General features: G+C 50.8%; 1 protein-coding gene across 1 annotated transcript in view; it reads right to left on the bottom strand.

Annotated features, from left to right (window-relative positions):
- Positions 1–27,137, bottom strand: part of ylpm1 (YLP motif containing 1) — a 152,524-nt gene that overhangs the window by 54,711 nt on the left and 70,676 nt on the right. Inside the window, exons 7-10 of the mRNA XM_068038138.1 lie at positions 25,855–26,720; positions 17,446–23,667; positions 7,996–8,110; positions 7,087–7,327 (exon numbers count right to left, since the gene is read on the bottom strand). Of these exons, the coding sequence (XP_067894239.1) occupies positions 7,087–7,327; positions 7,996–8,110; positions 17,446–23,667; positions 25,855–26,720 (7,444 nt within the window). The remainder of the gene's footprint in view (positions 1–7,086; positions 7,328–7,995; positions 8,111–17,445; positions 23,668–25,854; positions 26,721–27,137) is intronic.

Genomic DNA, 27,137 nt, shown 5'->3' with positions numbered 1-27,137 from the left:
CTCTCCTCCCTCCTCTCTCTCTCTCCTTCCCCTCTCTCTCTCTCTCTCTCTCCTTCCCTCCTCTCTCTCTCTCCTTCCCTTCCTCTCTCTCTCTCTCTCCTTCCCTCCTCTCTCTCTCTCTCCCCTCCCTCTCCCCTCTCTCCTTCTCCTCTCTCTCTCTCCTCCTCCTCTCTCTCTCTCCTTCCCTCCTCTCTCCCTCCTTCCTCCTCTCTCTCTCTCCTCTCCTTCCCTCCTCCTCCTCTCTCCCTCTCTCCTCCTTCCCTCCTCTCTCTCTCTCTCCTTCCCTCCTCTCTCTCTCTCTCCTTCCCTCCTCTCTCTCTCTCTTCCTCCCTCCTCTCTCTCTCTCTCCTTCCCTCCTCTCTCTCTCTCTCCTTCCCTCCTCTCTCTCTCTCTCCTTCCCTCCTCTCTCTCTCTCTCCTTCCCTCCTCTCTCCTCTCTCCTTCCTCCTCTCTCTCTCTCCCTCCCTCTCCTCTCTCTCTCCTTCCCTCCTCTCTCTCTCTCCTTCCCTCCTCTCTCTCTCTCTCCTCCCTCCTCTCTCTCTCTCTCCTTCCCTCCTCTCTCTCTCTCTCCTTCCCTCCTCTCTCTCTCTCTCCTTCCCTCCTCTCTCTCTCTCTCCTTCCCTCCTCTCTCTCTCTCTCCTTCCCTCCTCTCTCTCTCTCCTCCTTCCCTCCTCTCTCTCTCTCTCTCCTTTCCTCTCTCTCTCTCTCTCTCTCTCCTTCCCTCCTCTCTCTCTCTCTCCTTCCCTCCTCTCTCTCTCTCTCCTTCCCTCCTCTCTCTCTCTCTCCTTCCCTGCCTCTCTCTCTCTCTCCTTCCCTCCTCTCTCTCTCTCTCCTTCCCTCCTCTCTTCTCTCCTCCTCCTCCTCTCTCTCTCTCCCTCCTCTCTCTCTCCTCCTTCCTCCTCTCTCTCTCTCTCCTTCCCTCCTCTCTCTCTCTCTCTCCTTCCCTCCTCTCTCTCTCGCTCCTTCCCTCCTCTCTCTCCTCGCTCCTTCCCTCCTCTCTCTCTCCTCCTTCCCTCCTCTCTCTCTCTCTCCTTCCCTCCTCTCTCTCTCTCTCCTTCCCTCCTCTCTCCTCTCTCCTTCCCTCCTCTCTCCCTCTCTCCTTCCCTCCTCTCTCTCTCTCCTTCCTCCTCTCTCTCTCTCCTTCCCTCCTCTCTCTCTCTCTCTCCCTCCTCTCTCTCTCTCCTTCCCTCCTCTCTCTCTCTCCTTCCTCCTCTCTCTCTCTCTCTCTCTCTCCTTCCCTCCTCTCTCTCTCTCTCTCCTTCCCTCCTCTCTCTCTCTCTCTCTCCTTCCCTCCTCTCTCTCTCTCTCCTTCCCTCCTCTCTCCTCTCTCTTCCTTCCTCTCTCTCTCTCTCTCTCCTTCCCTCCTCTCTCTCTCTCTCCTTCCTCCCTCTCTCTCTCTCCTTCCTCTCTCTCTCTCTCTCTCCTTCCCTCCTCTCTCTCTCTCTCTCTCCTTCCCTCTCTCTCCTCCCTCCTCTCTCTCTCTCTCTCTCCTTCCTCCTCTCTCTCTCTTCTCTCCTTCCCTCCTCTCTCTCTCTCTCTCTCCTTCCCTCCTCTCTCTCTCTCTCCTTCCCTCCTCTCTCTCTCTCCTTCCTCCTCTCTCTCTCTCCTCCTCCTCTCCTCTCTCTCTCTCCTTCCTCCTCTCTCTCTCTCTCCTTCCCCCCCTCTCTCTCTCTCTCCTTCCCCCCCCTCTCTCTCTCTCTCCTTCCCCCCCTCTCTCTCTCTCTCCTTCCCCCCCCTCTCTCTCTCTCTCCTTCCCCCCACCCCTCTCTCTCTCTCTCCTTCCCCCTCTCTCTCTCTCTCTTCCTTCCCCCCCTCTCTCTCTCTCTCTCCTTCCCCCCCCTCTCTCTCTCTCCTTCCCCCCCCCTCTCTCTCTCCTTCCTTCCCCCCCTCTCTCTCTCCTTCCCCCCCTCTCTCTCTCTCTCTCTCTCCTACCCCCCCTCTCTCTCTCTCTCCTTCCCCCCCTCTCTCTCTCTCTCCTTCCCTCCTCTCTCTCTCTCTCCTTCCCTCCTCTCTCTCTCTCTCCTTCCCTCCTCTCTCTCTCTCTCCTTCCCTCCTCTCTCTCTCTCCTTCCCTCCTCTCTCTCTCTCTCCTTCCCTCCTCTCTCTCTCTCTCCTTCCCTCCTCTCTCTCTCTCTCCTTCCCTCCTCTCTCTCTCTCTCCTTCCCTCCTCTCTCTCTCTCTCCTTCCCTCCTCTCTCTCTCTCTCCTTCCCTCCTCTCTCTCTCTCTCCTTCCCTCCTCTCTCTCTCTCTCCTTCCCTCCTCTCTCTCTCTCTCCTTCCCTCCTCTCTCTCTCTCTCCTTCCCTCCTCTCTCTCTCTCCTCCTCCTCTCTCTCTCTCTCCTTCCCTCCTCTCTCTCTCTCTCCTTCCCCCCCCCTCTCTCTCTCTCCTTCCCCCCCTCTCTCTCCTCTCCTTCCCCCCCCCTCTCTCTCTCTCTCCTTCCCCCCCCCTCTCTCTCTCTCTCCTTCCCCCCCCCTCTCTCTCTCTCCTTCCCCCCCACTCTCTCTCTCTCTCCTTCCCCCCCCCCTCTCTCTCTCTCCTTCCCCCCCCTCTCTCTCTCTCTCCTTCCCCCCCCTCTCTCTCTCTCTCCTTCCCCCCCCTCTCTCTCTCTCTCCTTCCCCCCCCTCTCTCTCTCTCTCCTTCCCCCCCTCTCTCTCTCTCTCCTTCCCCCCCCTCTCTCTCTCTCTCCTTCCCCCCCCTCTCTCTCTCTCCTTCCCCCCCCTCTCTCTCTCTCTCCTTCCCCCCCCTCTCTCTCTCTCTCCTTCCCCCCCCTCTCTCTCTCTCTCCTTCCCCCCCCTCTCTCTCTCTCTCCTTCCCCCCCCTCTCTCTCTCTCTCCTTCCCCCCCCTCTCTCTCTCTCTCCTTCCCCCCCTCTCTCTCTCTCTCCTTCCCCCCCCCTCTCTCTCTCTCTCCTTCCCCCCCCTCTCTCTCTCTCTCTCCTTCCCCCCCTCTCTCTCTCTCTCCTTCCCCCCTCTCTCTCTCTCTCCTTCCCCCCCCCTCTCTCTCTCTCTCCTTCCCCCCCCCTCTCTCTCTCTCTCCTTCCCCCCCCCTCTCTCTCTCTCTCCTTCCCCCCCCCTCTCTCTCTCTGTCTCCTTCCCCCCCTCTCTCTGTCTCCTTCCCCCCCCTCTCTCTCTCTCTCCTTCCCCCCCTCTCTCTCTCTCTCTCCTTCCCCCCCTCTCTCTCTCTCTCTCCTTCCCCCCCTCTCTCTCTCCTTCCCCCCCCCCTCTCTCTCTCTCCTTCCCCCCCTCTCTCTCTCTCTCCTTCCCCCCCCTCTCTCTCTCTCTCCTTCCCCCCCCTCTCTCTCTCTCTCCTTCCCCCCCCCTCTCTCTCTCTCTCCTTCCCCCCCCTCTCTCTCTCTCCTTCCCCCCCCTCTCTCTCTCTCTCCTTCCCCCCCCTCTCTCTCTCTCTCTCCTTCCCCCCCCTCTCTCTCTCTCTCCTTCCCCCCCCTCTCTCTCTCTCTCCTTCCCCCCCCCTCTCTCTCTCTCTCTCCTTCCCCTCTCTCTCTCTCTCTCCTTCCCCCCCCCCTCTCTCTCTCTCTCTCTCTCTCCTACCCCCTCTCTCTCTCTCTCTCTCTCTCTCTCCTTCCCCCCCCCTCTCTCTCTCTCTCTCTCTCTCTCCTACCCCCCTCTCTCTCTCTCTCTCCTACCCCCCTCTCTCTCTCTCTCTCCTACCCCCCTCTCTCTCTCTCTCTCTCCTACCCCCCTCTCTCTCTCTCTCTCTCTCCGTCCCCCCCTCTCTCCCTCTCTCCTTCCCTCTCCCCTTCCCCCCTCCCTCTCCCCTTCCCCCCTCCCTCTCCCCTTCCCCCCTCCCTCTCCCTTCCCTCCTCCCTCTCCCCTTCCCTCCTCCCTCTCCCCTTCCCTCCTCCCTCTCCCCTTCCCTCCTCCCTCTCCCCTTCCCTCCCCCCTCTTCCCTTCCCTCCTCCCTCCCTCTCTCTCTCTCTCCTCTCTCCTTCCCTTCTCTCTCTCTCTCTCTCTCTCCTTCCCTCCTCTCTCTCTCTCCTTCCCTCCTCTCTCTCTCTCTCCTTCCCTCCTCTCTCTCTCTCTCCTTCCCTCCTCTCTCTCTCTCTCTCTCTCTCCTTCCCTCCTCTCTCTCTCTCCTTCCCTCCTCTCTCTCTCTCTCTCCTTCCCTCCTCTCTCTCTCTCTCTCCTTCCCTCCTCTCTCTCTCTCTCTCCTTCCCTCCTCTCTCTCTCTCTCTCCTTCCCTCCTCTCTCTCTCTCTCTCCTTCCCTCCTCTCTCTCTCTCTCTCCTTCCCTCCTCTCTCTCTCTCTCTCCTTCCCTCCTCTCTCTCTCTCTCTCTCCTTCCCTCCTCTCTCTCTCTCTCTCTCCTTCCCTCCTCTCTCTCTCTCTCTCTCCTTCCCTCCTCTCTCTCTCTCTCCTTCCCTCCTCCTCTCCCCTTCCCTCTCCTCTCCCTCTCCCCTTCCCCCTCCTCTCCCTCTCCCCTTCCCCCTCCTCTCCCTCTCCCCTTCCCCCTCCTCTCCCTCTCCCCTTCCCTCCTCTCCCTCTCCCCTTCCCTCCTCTCCCTCTCCCCTTCCCTCCTCTCCCTCTCCCCTTCCCCCTCCTCTCCCTCTCCCCTTCCCCCTCCTCTCCCTCTCCCCTTCCCCCTCCTCTCCCTCTCCCCTTCCCCCTCCTCTCCCTCTCCCCTTCCCCCTCCTCTCCCTCTCCCCTTCCCCCTCCTCTCCCTCTCCCCTTCCCCCTCCTCTCCCTCTCCCCTTCCCTCCTCTCTCTCTCCCCTTCCCTCCTCTCTCTCTCCCCTTCCCTCCTCTCTCTCTCCCCTTCCCTCCTCTCTCTCTCCCCTTCCCTCCTCTCTCTCTCCCCTTCCCTCCTCTCTCTCTCCCTCCTTCCCCACCCCCCCCCCCCTCCCCTCTGTCCTTCCCCACCTCTATCCCTCATTCAGGTCACGGACCCCTGGCGACAATCAGGAATGGCCCGGATACAGTTTACATCCACAGGCAACCCTGCTCTAAACAGACCAGGTCTTTATAGGTATGATTTCATTAAAGCAGTGCTGTCAACAAGATAGCATACACCTCCCTCTGTCACCTATATTCAATATGTGTCCCCAAAATAACATCTACCTGATTTGTCCAGCAAACATAATTTCTTGCATTCCTGACCGCAACATCACATGTTAAACATATTTATGATTACAGATTAAATTACTAACTAAATACATGTGCTTTTAAAGCTGAAAGCAAAAATTTGATTAATGGAATCCTCATTCCATAAATGAGCTCAACAATCACAAAAGTTACACCTCAAACATGGTGGGTAGACACAAAAAATAAGGACTGACAGGTCACAGCTCTGTCATTTTTATTTAGTTATTTAGGAAATTTATATATGCAATTTTTGGATATAAATAATTCATTACTTCCTAAACATGTTCTGCTGTACATCTCTTTACAGTAATTTTGCATTTGGTTTCCCAAACTAATTAACTTACAGGTTGCCAAAATCTCACCATATTAATTTTCAGAGGGAAACTACGAATGATAGATTTAATAGGGGTAGCAAGAAAACAACATGAAGCGTAAATAAAATCATAGATCTAATAGATCACTTGGAGCAACTCAAAACAGTAAAAAGAGATTTTACAATGGAAAATGGTTCTTTCCTCAAGAACAAATCTACTCCTACTGGTTAGAACCTGCGTTAATGCAACATAAAATGGTGTTTTCTGTAATCTGTATTTTGTCTGTAATAGTTCTTTTTACATTCCTATTGTGGATTCTTAGTTGCATCTCTACTGAGTTTCAGCTACAAAGTTGAAACATCAAGAATCCTTATCTGCGTTTAACTACTCTCCAAAACAAATCAATACGAGATCCCCTTTTGTTTTCCAGATCCATCCAAAATTCTTTTCAAGTAGTTGCTGCAAGATGTGCAGGCAGCTCAGCAATCAGGCAAGATTCATAAAATTCCACAGAATACGCAAGGTTCCTTGATAAAGGCACCAATAATGAAGACACAAAATTGCTGGGAACTGCTGTTCTTACTTGAGAACAGCTACCCAAAAACAACAAATGTAAACTCAATATCTATTAATTTAGCATATCCAAAATGGTAGCATATAAGCTAACTCATGCAAATGCAACATGGCAGGTTCAAATCTCAGTTAGACTGTTGAAGAATGCAAGAAAGACCAGATAGTTCAACAATCAAAAACTCAACCCAAAAAGCAGTCACTCTTCAACCAACCATTGTAAAAGCACCTATCTGCAGTTTTGTCCATGACTGGGGCATGGCAAACTCTTGGGAACGGGCGAAAAACCGAGCATCTCTCTTCCCTGAGCAAACCACCAGTAAAAGCCTGATGTAACAGACAGATCGATCTGCTACCTTGTGCATCCAAGCTCTCAACGAGAAGTATTTGGTATCTGCTATCTCTTGATGTGAAGATTCCAACGTTCCCCTGACTGAAGCCCCATTTTCCACTCTATATAAACTTGAGCTCACTGAAACCTCTGCTGCACGCCTCCTAATTCACACCAAGTTCTGTTCGCTGATCAAGCTTGTGCTCACGGAACTGCATCGGGTTCCGGTCCAGCAATGTCATAATTTTAAAATTCTCATCCTGGTTTTCAAATCCCTCCATGGCTTCACCCTTCCCTATCTCTGTAACCTGCTCCAGTCCTACAACCCTCTGAAATCTGTGTGTCCTCCAATTCCAACCTCTTGTGCATCCCTATTGTATTAGCTCCACCACTGGCAAACATGCTTTCAAGTTGCCTAAACCCTAAACTCCTGAATTCCCGTCCTAAACCCCTACACCTCTTTCTCCTCCTTTAAAATCTACTTTAACCAAGCTTTTGGTCATCTGTCCCATTGGCACATGTAGCTCAGTGTCAATTTTTGTTTGAAGTTCTTTGGGACCTTTTACAACATTAAAGACACTACATAAAAAAGTTGTAATAAAAACAAGAAACGCTGGAAATACTCAGCAGGTCTAGCAGCATCTGTAGAGAGAGAAGCAGTGTTAACGTTTCAGGTCAGTGACCCTTCTTCGGAACTGGCAGAGCCAGAAATGTAATAGGTTTTAAGCAAGTAAAACTGGGGTGGGGCAAGAGATAACGAAAGATAAAAAGTTGTTGCGGATTTCATACTCACCACGCCCGTGTCCATAATCAACAGTGTTCTGAATAGGTGGTGGCTTGTTCAGCGCAGTGGTTGAGATTGATGAAGACTTACTATAACCATAATTGGAATCAGGATTTTTGGGCTCAGTTCCAGAATCCCACAAACCATGGAATGTATCTGTGTCCCAACGCTCTGACTGGATGGGAACTTCAGGTGGGACAGGGACCTGCATGGAGTTTTCAGTGCTTGCCATACCCTACAACAGCAAATAGTGGAATTTGTTAAATCACCACATTATTCAAAATATCAAAAGCATTTGTTTATAGTACCTTGACTAAGACAAATTATCTAAATTATCTTGCTATAATGCAAAGGAGGAAAAAAAATTGGAGGACTCATTATTCAAGACGGATACTAAATTAGCAACCCAGAAGTCATGTGCTCAAATTCTACTGCAAAACTAACATAAATTTTGGTCATTTGTGATTTAGCCCAAGAAAAAGACTGCCACAAAGGCTATGAGATAAATCATAAAAAGCCATTTGCCTCATGGAGATCCTTCAGGGAAGGGAACCTGCCATCCCTATCAAGTCTGGTCACACTTGACTTTAATTCACAATGGTTGCAACTTCATCCTTCAGCAGCTGAATTAATATAGAGCAGTGTGGCAGGAGGTCACCAAGTCTTTCTCCTTCAACACCAAAGGTGGTAAAAAGAGCAGAGAATACACCACAAGTTATGGGATATTATTTCCAATTCAAAGGTAGTCTGTGGAGTAGTATCTTGTGTCGTACTGAAGAAACAAAATGACATGCAACCCAATTTCACTATATGGTACTGAAGAACTTCTTTGTGTAAATTGTGTAGTCAACTTGATTCTGGTGTTATCCAATCCTTGAACTGGAATGCTGGCTATTTTCTTACCTTGTAAAAGTCTTGACCAGCTTTAGGATTCTGATAATCTTTAATTACAGGAGGAATTCCTGCTGAATCTGTTTTGCTAGACAAAAGAGGTACTCTCTCAATCTCCTGCAGCTCACTGAAATACCACAAAAAGTAAAAACATTGAGCATAACTCTGGTGAAGGAGACAATATTATTAGCAACGCCATTAGAAAATCACATGTTCACAACCCAGTATGGTAGACTCGCTACTTGATCGTCATGATCTGGGATGCTCATGCAACATTTACTGGGTATAAATGCCTGCTTCCTGCACATTAAGAACAGCACAGATTGATATTTTTTTGACTTCTGAATACATTCCCATGCAACTCGCCCCTTAACTGGCACAACTGGAAGAAGCAATGAGGGTAGAAAGAGCACAGAATGTACTCTGGCTGGGGGATTTAAACATCCATCACCAAGAGTAGCTCGGTATCACCACTACTGACAGACCTGCCAAGTCCTGAAGGATACATCTGCCAGACTGGGCCTGTGGCAGCTAGTGAGCAGAACAACAAGAGAGGAAAAACCTAACTGACCTCGCCCTCACCAATTTACCTGTCGCAGATGCATCTGCCCATGACAGTATTGGTAGCAGTGACCACCGCACAGTCCTCGTGGAGACAGTGTCCTGTATTCACACTGGGGATACTCTCCATCGTGTTATGTGGCGCAACCACTGTGCTAAATGATGGATTCAGAACAGATCCAGCAGCCCAAACTGGGCATCAAGGAGGCACTGTGGACCATCAGCAGCAGCAAAATTGTATTCAACCACAAAATGTAGCCTCATGGCCTGGCATATCCCTCATCTACCATTACCTTCAAGCCAGGTTCAATAAGGAGTGCAGAAGAGCATGCATGGAACAGCATCAGGCAAACCTAATAATGAGGTGCCAACCTGGTGAAGGTACAAAACAGGGCTACATGCATGCTAAACAGCAGAAGCAGCATGCGACAGACAGAGTTAAGTAATCCCAGAACCAACGGATCAGATCTAAGCTCTGCAGTTCTGCCACATCCAGTCATAAACAGTGATGTACAATTAAAAAACTAACTAGAGGAGCAGGCTCCACAAATATCCCATCTTCAACGACAAAACTGCCCAGCACATCAGTGCAAAAGACAAAGCCGAAGCGTTTGCAACCATCTTCAACCAGAAGTACCGAGTGGATGATCCATCTCAGCCTCCTCCTGAGGTCCTCAGCATCACAGATGTCAGTCTACAGCCAACTAGATTCACTCCATATGGTAGAGGCCTGCTGCCCAACCCGAACCCGACGGGACCCAACGACGTGTTGGGCCCATCTTCTGAGGCCGGCTTTCAGGCTCGGGTCAGGCCGAGTCCAAGTCGAGTCGGGTCAGGTCAACACACAGGGTAATTCCTCTGCTGGTAATTATTTTTTTAAAAACTTTCCTGAGCTGGGAGTCTGCGACAAAACTGAGTCTGTGCAGTGAGCGAGTGACGTCACTATGATATCTCGCCCATGTGCTGCAGCTTCTTGCAGGTTCGATGTCAGGAAGGTAAGTAAAGGGATGGTCGGGTCGGGTTCGTGTCGGGTTCCTTTTCCCAACCTAAAGCAGGCCTCTATCATGTGGTAATAAGAAATGGCTGAAGGCACTGGATACAGCAAAGGCTTTGAGCCTTGATAACATCCTGGCTGTAATATGGAAGACTTGTGATACATAACTAGCCACGCTCCTAGCCAAGCTGTTCCAGTACAGCTACAACACTGGCATCTGCCCAACAATGTGGAAAATTGTCCAGGTATGTCCTGTACACAAAAAGCAGTATAAATCTAATCCAGCCAATTACCGCCACATCAGTCTAATCTCAATCATCAGCAAAGTGATGGATGGTGTCATTAACAGTGCTATCAAGTGGCACTTACTGGGCGGCACAGTGGCGCAGTGGTTAGCACCGCAGCCTCACAGCTCCAGGGACCCGGGTTCGATTCTGGGTACTGCCTGTGTGGAGTTTGCAAGTTCTCCCTGTGTCTGCGTGGGTTTCCTCCGGGTGCTCCGGTTTCCTCCCACAAGCCAAAAGACTTGCAGGTTGATAGGTAAATTGGCCATTATAAATTGTCACTAGTATAGGTAGGTGGTAGGGAAATATAGGGATAGGTGGGGATGTTTGGTAGGAATATGGGATTAGTGTAGGATTAGTATAAATGGGCGGTTGATGGTCGGCACAGACTCGGTGGGCCGAAGGGCCTGTTTCAGTGCTGTATCTCTAATCTAATCTAATCTAACAACCTGTTCACCGATGCTCAGTTTGGATTCCACTGGGACACTTGGCTCCAGACCTCATTTCAGCTTTGGTCCAAATATGGACAAAAGAGTTGAACTCTAGAGGCTCTGTGAGGATGGCTACTCTTGACATCAAGGCAGCATATGACCGAATGTGGCATCAAAGATCCCGAGCAAAATTGAACTCAATGAGATTCAGGGGAAACTCTCCACTGATTGGCGTGATACCTCGCACAAAGGAAGATGGTTTTGGTTACTGGAGGCCAATCGCCTCAGCCCCAGGACATCGCTGCAGGAGTTCCTCAGAATAGAGTCCAAGGCCCAAACATCTTCAGCTACTTCCTCAATGACCTTCCTTCCAACATAAGGTCGGAAGTGGGCATGTCCGCTCATGGTTGTACAGTGTTCAGTTATCATTTGTGACTCCTCAGATACTGAAGCAGTTCATGCCCACATGCAGCAAAACTTTTTTGTAGTGGCTCGATATAACTGAGTGGCTTGCTATGCCATTTCAGAGGGCAGTTAAGAGTCAACCACATTGTTCTGGGTCTGGAGTCACATGTAGGTCAGAACAGGTAAGGGCAGCAGATTTCGTTCTGATTAGATTAGATTAGAGATACAGCACTGAAACAGGCCCTTTGGCCCACCGAGTCTATGCCGAACATCAACCACCCATTTATACTAATCCTACACTAATCCCATATTCCCAACAAACATCCCCACCTGTCCCTATATTTCCCTACCACCTACCTATACTGGTGACAATTTATAATGGCCAATTTACCTATCAACCTGCAAGTCTTTGGCATGTGGGAGGAAACCGGAGCACCCGGAGGAAACCCACGCAGACACAGGGAGAACTTGCAAACTCCACACAGGCAGTACCCGGAAGCGAACCCGGGTCCCTGGAACTGTGAGGCTGCGGTGCTAACCACTGCGCCACTGTGCCACCCTGTTCTGTAAACAATATTCGTGAAGCAGACTGGTTTTAATGACAAATCGGTAGTCTTACGGTCACATGGCTGATAGTAGCTTTTTTTAAATTTGAAAATGATTTAATTCATGGAGTTAAAATTCCCCAGCTGCTGCGGTGGAATCTGAACTCATGTCTCTGGATCATTATTCCAGGCTTCCAGATTACAAGTACAGTAACATAAGCACTATGCTGCCGTTCCAGAGTATAAAAGTTCTATGTAAATACAAGTTAGTATATCACATGCAAGGTATTTCTACCTACACGTAAGCAGAACGACATAGGGAACAACTTTTTTGGGAATCTATATGAACGAATGGAAACATCATTATCGATGTCCCTTGTACCAGCTGGTTTTAGAACCAAGCCAAACTTTCAACGGCAAACAAATTATTTGAGGTGTGCAACTGAATAATTCACTTCAACTTCAATACATCATTTGATATTGTTCTATGTGCAACGCTTTTGGAGATTCATGAAATTATGGAAAAATAGCTCAAAGTTGTCTTGGCAGAAGAATGGATAAGAGTGTGATCAATGTGTGTCAAACCAATGTGAAGTTCTTATCAGGAAGAACAAACAAATACTACAGTGTATCTTGAGGACATCTGATAAAAATTAAGTAATTCTCTCCTCCAACTTCTCCCAATTTTCTGACCTCTCCTGAAGGTGCTAATTTTTGCTAGAATGTGGCAGCATCGACTCCAGCTCTGACACCTTAAGTGTAAGCCTCGAAACTAAGTGTCAAAAGACTAACTACAATAGCCATCACAGCCAACATGAATTCTATCCTCAAATGACCTCCATACCTATACATTTGCTACTGGACACTGACAGATTTTGTTTACTTATACGTTCGGGGGATGTGGGCGTCGCTGGCTACGGCAGCATTTATTGTCCATCCCTAATGGCCCTTCAGAAGGTAGTGGTGAGCTGCCTTCATGAACTGCTGCAGTCCTTGGGGTGTAGGTACACAAACACTGCCGTTAGGGAGTTCCAGGATTTTGACCCAGTGACAGTAAAGGAACAGCGATATAGTTCCAAATCAGGATGGTGTGCGACTTGGAGGGGAACTTGCAGGTTGTGATGTTCCCATGCATCTGCTGCCCTTGTCCTTTTATGTGATAGAGGTTGCGGGTTTGGAAGGTGCTATCTAAGCAGGCTTGGTGACTTGCTGCAGTGCATCTTGTATATGGTACACACTACTGCCATTGTGTGTCAGTGGTGGAGGCAGTGAATGTTGAAGGTGGTGGATAAGAACATAAAAGATAGGAGCAGGAGTAGACCATTCAGCTCCTCAAGCCTGCCCCGCCATTCAATAAGATCTGTCCTAGTCCTCAATTTCTCTTTCGGGCCTGCTCTGCCTAACCCTCAACTCCCCGAGATTTCAAAAATCTATCTACCTCCTCCTTAAATACATTTAGTGACCTAGCCTCCACAACTCTCTGAGGCAGAGAATTCCAGAGATTCACCACCCTTTGAAATAATTCCTTCACATCTCAGTTTTAAATGTGTGCTGTATTCTGTAATTATGTCCCCTAGTTCGAGATTCCCCCACTAGTGGAAACATCTTCTCAACATCTACCCTGTCGAGCCCCTTTAAAATCTTATATGTTTCTATAAGATCACCTCTCATTCTTCTAAACTCCAATTGATAAAGGCCTAACCTGTTCAGCTGTTCTTGATAAGATAGCCCCTTCATCCCAGGAATCAGCCTAGTGAACCGTTTCTGAACTGACTCCAATGCTAGCATATCCTTCTTTAAATACGGGGACCAAAACTGTATGCAGTACTCCAGATGTGGCCTCACCAACACCCCGTACAGTTGTAACAGGACTTATCTATTTTTAAACTCTAACCCCATGGCAATATGGGGTGCTTTGTCCTGGATGGTGTCAAGCTTCTTGAGTGTTGTTGAAGCTGCAAGTATTCCATCACACTCCAGACTTATGTCTCTAAATGGTGGACAGGTGAGTTACTCGCCGCAGAATTCCCAGCCTCTGACCTGCTCTTGCAGCCATAGCATTTATGTGGCTGGTTCAGTTCAGTTTCTGATCAATGGTGACCCCAGGATGTTGACAGTGGGGGCATTCAGCGATGGTAATGCCACTGAATGTCAAGGGGTCATGGTGAGATTCTCTCTTGTTTGAGATGGTCATTGCCTGGCACAAATGTTACTTGCCACTTATCAGCTCAAGCTTGGATGTTGTCCAGGTCTTGCTGCATATGGACATGGGCTACTTCAGTATCTGAAGAGTCGTGAATGGTGCTGAACTTTGTGCAATCATCAGCGAACATACCCACTTCTGACCATATGATGGAGGGAAGGTCATTGATGAAGCAGCTGAAGATGGTTGGGCCTAGGACACTACCCTGAGGAATTCCTGCAGTGATGTCCTGGGACTGAAATGATTTACCTTCAACAACCACAACCATCTTCCTCTGTGCTAGGTATGACTCCAAGCAACAGAGAGTTTTCCACCGATTCCCATTGACTCCAGTGTTGCTAGGACTCTTTGATGCCGTACTTGGTCAAATGCTGCCTTGATGTCAATGGCAGTCACTCTCACCTCACCTCTGGAGTTCAGCTCTTTTGTCCATGTTTGGACAAAGGCTGTAATGAGGTCAGGAGCTGAGTGGCCCTGGCGGAACCCAAACTGAGCGTCGCTGAGCAGGTTATTGCTGAGAAAGTGTCGCTTGACAGCACTGTCGCGACCGACCCCTTCCATCACTTTGCTGATGATCGGGCGTAGACTGATGTGACGGTAATTGGCTGGGTTGGATTTGTCCTGCTTTCTATGCACAAGACATACCTGAACAATTTTCCACATTGCAGGGTAGATGCCAGTATTGTAGCTGTACTTCGACAGCATGGCTAGGGGCGCGGCTAGTTCTGGAGCATAGGTCTTCAGCACTATTGCCGGAATGTTGTCAGGGCCCATAGCCTTTGTAGTATCTAGTGCCTTCAGCCATTTCTTGATATCACGTGGAGTGAATCGAATTGGCTGAATACTGGCATGTGTGATGCTGGGGACCTCAGGAGGAGACTGAGATGAATCACCCGCTTGACACATCTGGCTGAAGATGGATGCAAATGCTTCAGTCTTGTCTTTTGCACTGATGTGCTGGGCTCCCCCATCGTTGAGGATGGGGATGTTTGTGGAGTCTCCTCCTCCTGTTAATTGTTTAATTGTCCATCACCATTCACGACTGAATGTGGCAGAACTGCAGAGCTTAGACCTGATCCGTTGGTTGTGGGACTGCTGCTTCCACTCTTTTGCATGCAAGTAGTCCTACGTTGTAGTTTCACCAGACTGATCCCTCATTTTTAGGTCTGCTTGGTGCTGCTCCTGGCATGCCCTCCTGCACTCTTCATTGAAAAGGTGTTGGTTCCCTGGCTGGATGTTCATGGTAGAGTGGGGGATATGTTGGGCCATGAGGTTACATAGAAACATAGAAAAATAGGAGCAGGAGTAGGCCATTGGGACCTTCAAGCCTGCACTGCCATTCAATACGATCATGGCTAATCATCCAAACTCAGTACCTCGTTCCCGCTTTATCCCTGTATCCCTTGATCCCTTTAGCCCCAAGAACTATATCTAACTCTTTCTTGAATATATTTAATGATTTGGCCACAACTGCTTTCTGTGGTAGAGAATTCCACAGGTTCACCACTCTCTGGGTGAAGAAATCCCTCATCTCAGTCCTAAATGGCTTACCCCTTATCTTTAGACTGTAACCCCTCGTCCTGGACTCCCCCGCCATTGGGAACATCCTTCCTGCATCTAGTCTGTCCATTCCTGTTATAATTTTGTAGGTTTCTATGAGATCCCCGCTCATTCTTCTAAACTCTAGTGAATACAAGCATAATCGACCCAATATCTCTTCATACGACAGTCCTGCCAGCCCAGGAATCAGTCTGGTGAACCTTCGCTGCACTCCCTCTATAGCAAGAACATTCTTCCTCAGATAAGGAGACCAAAACTGCACACAATACTCCAGATGTGGTCTCACCAAGGCCTTGTCTAATTGCAGCAACATATCCTTGCTCCTGTACTTGAATCCTCTCGCTATGAAGGCCAACATGCCATTTGCCTTCTAACTGCCTGCTGCACCTGCATGCTTACTTTCAGTGACTGGTGCACAAAGACACCCAGGTCTCGCTGCACCTCCCCACTTTCCCAATCTATTGCTGTTCAGATAATAATCTGCCTTTCTGCATCTGCCATTTGCCCACTCATTCAACCTGTCCAAATCACACTGGAGCTCCTCTGCATCCTCCTCACAGCTCACACTCCCACCCAGCTTTGTGTGGTCCGCAAACTTGGATATATTACATTTAATTCCCTCATCTATATCATTAATATATATTGTGAATAGCTGGGGTCCTAGCACTGATCCCTGCAGTACCCTAGTAGTCACTGCCTGCCACTCGGAAAAAGACCCGTTTATTCCTACTCTTTGTTTCCTGTCTGCCAACCAGTTCTCTATCCATGTCAGTACCTTACCCCCAATCCCATGTGCTTTAATTTTGCACACCAGTCTCTTATGTGGGAGCTTATCGAAAGTCCAAATACACCACATCTACTGGTTCTCCCTTATCTATTCTACTAGTTACATCCTTGGTTGTGAATTACAGATTGTGGCCGAATACAATTCTGCTGCTGCTGATGGCCCACATCACCTTATGGATGCAGAGTTTCGAGTTGCCAGATCTGTTCGAAATCTATACCATTTAGCACTGTGGTAGTGCCATACAACACAATGGTGGGTACCCTCAGTGTGAAGACAGGACTTCGTCTCCACAAGGACTGTGCGGTGGTCACTCCTACCAATACTGTCATGCACAGATGCATCTGTGACAGGTAGATTGGTGAGGACGAGGTCAAGTACATTTTTCCCTCTTCTTGGTTCCCTCACCACCTGCCGCAGACCCAGTCTGGCAGCTATGTCCTTTAGGACTCAGCCAGCTTGGTCAGTAGTGGTGCTACCGAGCCAATCTTGGTGATGGACATTAAAGTCCCCCACCCAAAGTACATTCTGTGCCCTCATTGCTTCTTCCAATTGGTGTTCAACATGAAGAAGCATTGATTTATCAGCCATTGGGGGGGGGGGGGGGGGGGGGGCAGTGGGCAGTAGGTGGTAATTAGCAGGAGGTTTCCTTGCCCACGTTCAACCTGATATCGTGAGATTTCATGGGGTATGGAGTCAATGTTGAACACTCCCAGGGTAACTCCATCTCGACTGTATAGGATGGTGATGATGGTGTCTGGGACATTGCCTATAAGGTATGACTATGTCAGGCTGTTGCTTGACTAGTCTGCGGGACTACTCTCCCAATTTGGCACAAGCCCCGAGATGTTAACAAGGTGGACTTTGCTGGGTCAACAGGCTGGGCTTGCTGTTGGCGTTTGCGGTGCCTAGGTCAATGCCGAGTGGTCTGTCCAGTTTCATTCCTTTTCTTAGGCTTTGTAGCAGTTTGATACAACTGAGTGGCTTGAAAGTCAACCACGCTGCTGTGGGTCTGGAGTCACATGTAGGCCAGACCAGGTAAGGACAGCAGATTTCCTTTAGTGAAGGACATTAGTGAACCAGATGAGTTTTTACAACAATCAACAATGGTTTCATGATCGCTAGACTAGTTTTTTAATTCCAGATTTATTAATTGAATTCAAATTCCACCATCTGCCATGGTGTTAGCTGAACCCATCTTCCCAGAGCATTAGCCTGGGGTTCTGGGTTACTAGTCTAGTGACATTACCACTACGCTACTGCCTTCCCTCACTAACTCAGGGGCATTAAAGCAAATTAGAATCAACAGACTGGGGATTAAACCTGAAGCATTCTCATTTGTATTACTTAGTACCGCACACCAAATCATGTTATTCTAATCTTGTACAGATTATTGGTGGCAAAAGGATGTCAATAGATTGGGAAATATTTGATCGTGACGAGGATGACTGGGAATCAAAACTTGAACTTTGGTGTCAGGTGCATATTATACTGAGCATTATACTTTATAACAGGATATGGAGCAGAACCATGATTTGGTAGAATGACATGGTTTGTGATGGGAAGCAAGCTGAAGAGGCTGAATTGCCTTTTTTCAATGGGTTCTAGAATCTGACCATGTTTTCCCACATTTACAAAACTATATTCTCTCATCCCTTGTAATATATCCGCTGGACAAAAAAAAAATCCACTTACCGTAGTAATTTCAGTTCCTGTGCTGCCTTCAAGATGATTTCGTGTTCTCGTTCAGACAATGCGACTATATTTTGTCCACCAGGTGGTTGGTCTACCATAGGTTTTTCAGAGAAAGGCACTGGTGGTTCTTTAGGTAGAACAGGCGCACGATCAGGACCGGTCTGCGGTGGCATCTCACGCAAATTGTCAAAGGTTAACCGCCTGTTGTCTGTATCAGGATATCTTCTTTCATCTATCCGGTCTCTCTGCCATCCAAGCCTTGCTGGAGGATAATCGCGCCCATCTCTCCTCCAATCTGGCCTTTCTGGATAGTCCTTCCCCCACAGCTCCCGTTCTTGTTCATGATGGTAGCCCCGTTCCAGTTCATCACTCCATGGCTCTTCTCTCCATCTATCTGGTCGTGGATGTAACGAAGAAAAGTCAATTCCACAACCATGAATGTCCCATTCTTCTCGTTGTCTGTGGAAGTATTCTCTATCATGTTCATTGTCTCTGCTAAAACCGTGTTCATGTGATCTTCCACTCCTGTCAAATTCTCTGTCAAAGCCTCGGTCAAAAGCCTCAATTTGAGGTGGAGCTCGGATCTCCCTTCTGTCTAAAATTTCATGAGGTAGAGGTGGCCTACGAAGAAGCGACCGTTCCTCTCTTCTAAATGGATCTCTTTCATCCCAAAAGTCTGGACCAGTGTCGGCCCAATTTCCTCTTTCCCAGGACAGAGCTCTTTCTCTTTCATAAGCTTGACCTCCTCTAGGTCCAGAGAAGTGATCATCTATAGGTCTCCCTTCCTCCTGATGCCAATGTCCCTGCATTTCCATCCTGTGACGGAGTAGTGGTCGTATCTCAGGACCATCTACATTACTGTCAACATCATTCTTGCGCATAGAGGGATAGTCCTTGCCAATATTTTGCCTATGGTCTAAGCCTTTCTCTTGATCATTATTTGGACGCAATGGTGTAAGTTCAAATCTTTTGTCTGCTTCTACAGTTTTTGGCTCAGATTTCTCAGACACAGCCTTTGTGGCAACTGATGAAGTAGAAGGCAGCGTTTTAGATAGACTTTGTGCAACTGGATCTTTTTGGTCCTGAGTGGCTGTTACCGAAGGAGTTGCTGCCTCAGAACTGTCCACTTTCTTCTTAATTTCATGTGATTTAGATACATCAACACTTTTTTTCAACAAATCTTTATTTGCAGATGAATCTGAACTTTTATGATCTGCAGCAGCCAAGATTACATGGGCTGTGTCTTTTTCATCTATTTGTTCCACTGAAGTCAGTGATACTGCATCGGTGCTTTGTTTTACATTTTTAACTAAAGCTGCGGTGTCTAATTTCTTGTCTCCACCAGGTTTTATCTGCTCCTCAACTTGTTCTAAAGATGGTTGAGAAGACTGGGGTCCTTTCAAACCTTGTCCAGTTTGTCCAGCTATAACTTGAAGACCTTTGGGTCTTGCACTGGATACACAAGGTCCACTGGGACAAAGCCCACGAGGCCCAGTTAATCTTGGTCCCTTTGGGCCATCAAACCGTGAACCTTGAAATTTTCCAACAGGAGCTTCAGGTCGCAGCCCCAGTCCCTGCCCTTCAAGTCCCTGCCCCGGTCCCTTGCCTTCAAAGCGGTGCCCCAGACCCTGGTCTTCAAAACACTGGCCATAAACTTGCCCATCAAGATGCTGCCCCTGACCTGGGCGCTCAAACCGCTGTCCTGTACCAGGACCTTCAAAGGGCTGGCTTGAACCCTGGCCCTCAAAACGATGCCCTGGGCCACGACTGTCAAAGCGTTGTCCATGACCAGCAGAAAGCTGGGCCAGACCCTGGCCCTCGAAGCGACCCCCGGGACCCTGGACCTCGAAGCGTGCGCCCGGGCCTTGGCCTTCGAAGCAAGCCCCTGAGCTCTCAAAGCGGCCCCCTGGGCCCTGACCCTCGAAGCCAGTCCCCAGACCCTGACCCTCAAAGCGACCCCCCGGACCGTGGCCCTCGAAGCGACCTCCACGTCCCTGGCCCTCGAAGCGACCCCCCCGTCCCTGGCCTTCAAAGCGACCGCCCCGTCCCTGAATCTCGAAGCGACCCCCCGGGCCCTGACCCTCAAAGGGACCCCACCGTCCCGGGCCCTCAAAGCGGCCCCCCGGACCCTGGCCCTCAAAGCCGCCGCCCGGACCCTGGCCCTCAAAGCCGCCGCCCGGACCCTGGCCCTCAAAGCCACCGCCCGGACCCTGGCCCTCAAAGCGACCGCCCGGACCCTGGCCCTCAAAGCGACCGCCCGGACCCTGGCACTCAAAGCGAGGCCCCGGACCCTGGCCCTCAAAGCGCCCCCCCGGACCCTGGCCCTCAAGGCGTCCCCCCGGACCCTGGCCCTCAAGGCGTCCCCCCGGACCCTGGCCCTCAAGGCGACCCCCCGGACCCTGGCCCTCAAGGCGACCACCGGGACCCTGGCCCTCAAAGCGACCCCCGGGACCCTGGCCCTCAAAGCGACCCCCGGGACCCTGGCCCTCAAAGCGACCCCCGGGACCCTGGCCCTCAAAGCGACCCCCGGGACCCTGGCCCTCAAAGCGACCTCCGGGACCCTGGCCCTCAAAGCGACCCCCGGGACCCTGGCCCTCAAAGCGACCCCCGGGACCCTGGCCCTCAAAGCGACCCCCGGGACCCTGGCCCTCAAAGCGACCCCCGGGACCCTGGCCCTCAAAGCGACCCCCGGGACCCTGGCCCTCAAAGCGACCCCCGGGACCCTGGCCCTCAAAGCGACCCCCGGGACCCTGGCCCTCAAAGCGACCCCCGGGACCCTGGCCCTCAAAGCGACCCCCGGGACCCTGGCCCTCAAAGCGACCCCCGGGACCCTGGCCCTCAAAGCGACCCCCGGGACCCTGGCCCTCAAAGCGACCCCCGGGACCCTGGCCCTCAAAGCGACCCCCGGGACCCTGGCCCTCAAAGCGACCCCCGGGACCCTGGCCCTCAAAGCGACCCCCGGGACCCTGGCCCTCAAAGCGACCCCCGGGACCCTGGCCCTCAAAGCGACCCCCGGGACCCTGGCCCTCAAAGCGACCCCCGGGACCCTGGCCCTCAAAGCGACCTCCATGTCCCGGGCCCTCAAAGCGACCCCCAGGTCCCGGGCCCTCAAAGCGACCCCCAGGTCCCGGGCCCTCAAAGCGACCCCCCAGCCCCTGGCCCTGAAAGCGACCCCCCCCCGGCCCCTGGCCCTCAAAGCGACCCCCCCCCGGCCCCTGGCCCTCAAAGCGACCCCCCGGCCCCTGGCCCTCAAAGCGACCCCCCGGCCCCTGGCCCTCAAAGCGACCCCCCGGCCCCTGGCCCTCAAAGCGACCCCCCGGCCCCTGGCCCTCAAAGCGACCCCCCGGCCCCTGGCCCTCAAAGCGACCCCCCGGCCCCTGGCCCTCAAAGCGACCCCCCGGCCCCTGGCCCTCAAAGCGACCCCCCGGTCCCTGGCCCTCAAAGCGACACCCTGGCCCCTGGCCCTCAAAGCGACCCCTGGGACACCGGCCCTCAAAGCCACCACCGGGACCACGGCCCTCAAAGCCAGCCCCAGGACCCTGGCCCTCAAAGCGATTACTCCCTGATCCGTCAAAGCGATTACCCCCTGATCCGTCAAAGCGATTACCCCCTGATCCGTCAAAGCGATTACCCCCTGATCCGTCAAAGCGATTACCCCCTGATCCGTCAAAGCGATTACCCCCTGATCCGTCAAAGCGATTACCCCCTGATCCGTCAAAGCGATTACCCCCTGATCCGTCAAAGCGATTACCCCCTGATCCGTCAAACCGATTACCCCCTGATCCGTCAAACCGATTACCCCCTGATCCGTCAAACCGATTACCCCCTGATCCGTCAAACCGATTACCCCCTGATCCGTCAAACCGATTACCCCCTGATCCGTCAAACCGATTACCCCCCAAACCCTGGCCCTCAAAGCGTTTACCAAGTCCCTGGCCCTCTGGGCAATCAACCCCTGGACCCTGCTTCTCAAAGCGATTACCGGCACCTTGGCTCTCAAAGAGATTACCGGGACCCAGCTTCTCAGAGCGAATCCCGGGAATTTGGCCCTCAAAGCTATGGTCCGGAACCTGTGCATCAATACGAATACCGGGACCCTGGGTCTCAAAGCGATTGCCCGGACCCTGCACCTCAACGCGACTACCGGGAGCCTGGCCCTCAACGCGACTACCGGGAGCCTGGCCCTCAACGCGACTACCGGGAGCCTGGCCCTCAACGCGACTTCCGGGAGCCTGGCCCTCAACGCGACTTCCGGGAGCCTGGCCCTCAACGCGACTTCCGGGAGCCTGGCCCTCAACGCGACTTCCGGGAGCCTGGCCCTCAACGCGACTTCCGGGAGCCTGGCCCTCAACGCGACTTCCGGGAGCCTGGCCCTCAACGCGACTTCCGGGAGCCTGGCCCTCAACGCGACTTCCGGGAGCCTGGCCCTCAACGCGACTTCCGGGAGCCTGGCCCTCAACGCGACTTCCGGGAGCCTGGCCCTCAACGCGACTTCCGGGAGCCTGGCCCTCAACGCGACTTCCGGGAGCCTGGCCCTCAACGCGACTTCCGGGAGCCTGGCCCTCAACGCGACTTCCGGGAGCCTGGCCCTCAACGCGACTTCCGGGAGCCTGGCCCTCAACCCGACTTCCGGGAGCCTGGCCCTCAACCCGACTTCCGGGAGCCTGGCCCTCAACCCGACTTCCGGGAGCCTGGCCCTCAACCCGACTTCCGGGAGCCTGGCCCTCAACCCGACTTCCGGGAGCCTGGCCCTCAACCCGACTTCCGGGAGCCTGGCCCTCAACCCGACTTCCGGGAGCCTGGCCCTCAACCCGACTTCCGGGAGCCTGGCCCTCAACCCGACTTCCGGGAGCCTGGCCCTCAACCCGACCTCCGGGAGCCTGGCCCTCAACCCGACCTCCGGGAGCCTGGCCCTCAACCCGACCTCCGGGAGCCTGGCCCTCAACGCGACTACCGGGAGCCTGGCCCGCAACGCGACTACCGGGAGCCTGGCCCTCAACGCGACTACCGGGAGCCTGGCCCTCAACGCGACTACCGGGAGCCTGGCCCTCAACGCGACTACCGGGAGCCTGGCCCTCAACGCGACTACCGGGAGCCTGGCCCTCAACGCGACTACCGGGAGCCTGGCCCGCAACGCGATTACCCGGAGCCTGGCCCTCAACGCGATTACCCGGAGCCTGGCCCTCAATGCGATTACCCGGAGCCTGGCCCTCAACACGGCTGCCCGGACTCTGCATCTCAAAGCAATTAGAGGAACCCTGTTTCTCAAGGCGATTACTGAGACCCTGCTCCTCAAGACTATTATCTTGCTTCTCGGTGTGATTGCCAGGACCCTGCTTCTCAACGTGATTGCTGCCGGGGCCTTGTTTCTCAAGGCGATTGCTGGGACACTCTGTCTCAAGGCGACTGCCGGGACCCCCTTTCTCAAAGCGACTGCCGGGACCCCCTTTCTCAAGGCGACTGCCGGGACCCCCTTCCTCAAGGCGAGTGCCGGGACCCCCTTCCTCAAGGCGAGTGCCGGGACCCTCTTTCTCAAGGCGAATGCCGGGACCCTCTTTCTCAAGGCGAATGCCGGGACCCTCTTTCTCAAGGCGACTGCCGGGACCCTCTTTCTCAAAGCGACTGCCGGGACTCTCTTTCTCAAGGCGACTGCCGGGACCCTCTTTCCCAAGGCGACTGCCGGGACCCTCCCACCCAAGGCGACTGCCGGGACCCACCCACCCAAGGCGACTGCCGGGACCCTCCCACCCAAGGCGACTGCCGGGACCCTCCCACCCAAGGCGATTACTGCGACTCTGCTTCTCAATGTGATTACCAGGACCCTGTTTCTCAAAACGATTAACTGGAGCCTGTTTCTCAAAACGATTAACTGGAGCCTGACTCAAAACCTCATCCTCATGGCGATGGCTAGTGGCTTTATCTTCAACTCGCTGACCCACAGCCGAATCCACAACATGCTGACCTACAACTTCACCCTCAATACGCTGACCTATAGCCACATTCTCAGCATGTTGGCTTGCAGCCTTACCCTCAACACACTGGCCCGCAGCCTCACCCTCAACAACATGCTGGCCCACAGCCTGTCCTTCGAATCTTGCCTGGGGTCCTTCAAATCGATGACCTTGAATTCTAGGACCCCTTATATCAAAACGTGAACGAGAACCTTCCCTTGCTCCTGGTCCATCAAATCTGTGCACTCCTCTCCCACGAGGTCCATCAAACCTTTGAAACAAAAAGAAATACTTTATCAAATTTGGTGCTTTTAATAATCTTCTGGCAAACTTAATGAAATCTGCTTCGCTTTTGGTAAAAAGAGCACCAAATTCCTCTCCCAAAAGGTTCCACACATTATACTGAATTAATCCCAGTTCATCAAGTAAAACTTGCTTCAGTTTTGAAAGTTATGCAACACTGCAGTTGGCTTGCTAATCATTTCATACCACATCTTTCAGTTGATTCTTTTGAGGAACAAATAACTTTATTTTGTTTTATATTAATTTATTCAGTACAGAAATCTTACTGCATTGCTTGAAGGATAAGTATTCAAACCCAGGCTACAGCATTAGCGTGCACAAACACAAATCCAAAAATGGCAACCTCAGAATTTTTTTTTGTATATACAAAAAGGACCATTGATCTCTTCTTGTCTTCCCCAAGTTAAAATCCAAAATATAAAGCATTTCCAAAATAATCACTTCAATGCTGTAACTAACTAAACCAAAAGAGCCTGCGTGCTGTAAATGTAATCAAAAACGAGTAAAGGAAAACATGTAACACTTTATATACAGGTATTCTCCCAATGTATATTCTGAAATAAATTGCAAGTTTACCATTTAATGGCAGTGTTGGTAATTTATTACAAATGGAACACAAACTAGGTTTTTAAATTAGCTTGGGGTAGCCAACCAGTCCCACCTAAAACTACATTTGCCTACGGTCATGCAGGCCCTCACCTCCCATGAATGAGGCGCTCATATTTTGCCACATGAACATTAAAACTTAGATTTGTTCCTGGGAAGAAAAGAGGGCCTATCATAAGGAATTGCCAGGCCCCTGGCCGGAAAGACTTTTTTTTGCATACTAGCAGACCGTGTTAGAACAAAGGAACCAGTCCCTGCTCCCCAATACACAGAAGACGTGGTCAGACCAGTTTAGTCACATGACTAACTGGCTGTTGGAGTTTCTTGAATTTGAACTTGCCACAAAGTTTTAAAACTCAGAAAGCTCTTTTCTCTTGGACTGAAAGCATCTCTCTCCTGTCTGCTCCCATCTCTTTCTCACAGAACTGAAGACCCATTGAAAACACATGAACCCCAAGAGAGAAAAGTCTCCTACAGTGAACAAGGTTTAGGAAGAATACTGGGCTCCAACTAAAAGCAAGAATTACCTACAAGCAAGAACTACCTACAAAAGGACTACAGTGAGCTCAAAACACAGTAACAAGAAACTCTTCTGATATTGCCTCAAACCTCTCCACTTTATTTTTCTTCTGCTTTTGTCTGTCTCTATGTGCATGTGCATATCGCGTATGCATGCCAGAGTGGGGCACGGCGTATATCCACAGGCGTTAACAGAATTAGAGCTTAAGTTTTAAAAAATTTCACTTTTATTCTTTAAACCTAAGAAGGGCTCTTTGTGCTCATTTCTTTGCCTTATAATTGGAAAGCGGTGAACAAGAATTCACCAAGGGGGAGTTCAAAACACAGTGTGTTTGAAAACAGAACCCTGTTACAATAAGACCAGGTGAAAGCTAAAAGGGACCCCTAGACATCTTTCTCACCTGGTCATACTACTACTCTGAGGCCTAAGCCAGCGAACAAATGAAAGACGCATTCAGTCATAATAATATAGGCAAGCCTATCTTTCATTCTGACCCACTCCAGAGGTGATAAATTAATTGCAGCAAAAACTATATCTTCATAATGAGGTGGTGGGACCTGCCATGCATGCGCAGCTCTTAAGCCTGGTGGAATGCAGCAATGCGGAAAACAGCTGCTACCACCGCTGGCACATACATTCCGTGTGTCACTGGTCTCTGTAGCAGAAACAAATAAATTACAGTCTAGAGTTGAGGCGATGCTTTGATTCATTAGTCATACTGCTGGTAACTATGCGTTTCAGGTCTGGGACCTTTCATCAGAACCCGATCACAGACCTGAGACATCAACTCTACTTCTCTCGCCACAGATGCTGCCTGATCTGCTGAGTATTTCCAGTACCTTCTGTTTTGATTTCAGATTTCCAACATCTGCAGCAGTATTTTGCTTTCATCTTTATGATAACTATGCGTTTCTGAGACTGGGGAGAGACACCCACATATGCACACCACACCGTTTTAAAATAAAAAGTGGTCTTCTATTGGATAAAAACAACCAGTTCTTTTATATATAAGAGACTAATTTATATTACCTCAGTGTTCTGTGGTCTTCAAACTGCAGTCCACCTTGCGATGGTTCAGATGACTTTATCCCACATGTCCCAAATTGACTATCATGTGGTGTTAAACCTGAAGGAGACACCTTTACTTCGGCATGCGGCGTTGGAATCATGGGTCTTTTCTGGTCTGTGACAGGTGTAGCAGTCTGAGAAACTGGAGTAGGAATCTGGTATGCTGGTGGAGGACCATGGGAAACCGGCGGAGGGGCCTGAGTCACTGGTGGAGGGGCCAGAGAGACCGGCGGAGGAGGCAGAGTCATTGGCGGAGGAGGCACAGTCATCGGCGGAGGAGGCACAGTCATCGGTGGAGGAGGCACAGTTATCGGCGGAGGAGGCAGAGTCATCAGCGGAGGCGCTTGAGTCACCGATGGTGGGGCCTGAGACACCTGTGGAGGTGCCTGGGAGATAGGTGGACTTTTCGGTTCTGAAGAAGCTGGGTCTGCAGGCGAGCTTGCTGTTACTTGTGTTGAAGCTACAGAAGAACCAGTTATTGGTGGTGTAGGGGGCAATCCCATGGGCGGCACTGGAGGCATCAGTGGAGCTTGAGACATCAGCCCTCTGGATGCATTTCCTAAGTAAGTCTGAGATTGACTGTTCATGTACTGCTGTTGAACATTTCTGAGAGCATCCATCCTCTCCTGGAAGTGATGATTTGTTGATACCATTTGCTCTTGCCACTGATTCCACTGAGTTTCATACTGTTGGAGCTGATCTTTGTTGGGATAGGCTTGGAGCTGTGCCTTCCAAATCTGGAACTGCCGCTGCCATTCTTGATACAAAGGAATGAACTGCTGCTGCTGCATCTCTAAGTGTCTCAGCTGCATCTCCAGAGGCATAGACTAAAGAAAAAGAAACCCATTACAAAAAGTCCTATTTTATATACAGTCTATTGATTTTCTGCATTACCATCTTATTCAGGTAAGACTCTAGGTGATTTTGTTCCTCTGCCAAAAAAACATTTTTGCTATTTAAAAGGTAGTCTGGATACTGAACACTGATCACTATAAAAACATTACTGACCGAGAAAGCTGCAAAGCTAGGATTTTACTAAGCGCATCAGAAGTTCGTAGAATACATAAATAATTTTCTACAAGTAATTAGTTTTACTCCATTTAATACAAAGACTCTTCTCACAAGTGAATGACTGAAAGCATGTTGCATAGGAAGAGGAACGATTCTCTCCTGTGGTTTATTTGCCCATCAATTTCCATCCAGGAAATGTAATGCATACTTTACCAAAAGAAAAATTCTTATCT

Source organism: Heterodontus francisci, chromosome 9 (assembly GCF_036365525.1).
Source record: "Heterodontus francisci isolate sHetFra1 chromosome 9, sHetFra1.hap1, whole genome shotgun sequence".
NCBI classification, from domain to species: domain Eukaryota; kingdom Metazoa; phylum Chordata; class Chondrichthyes; order Heterodontiformes; family Heterodontidae; genus Heterodontus; species Heterodontus francisci.
The sequence above is the reverse complement of the archived record's forward strand: the minus strand, read 5'-3'. Positions and strand labels throughout refer to the sequence as shown.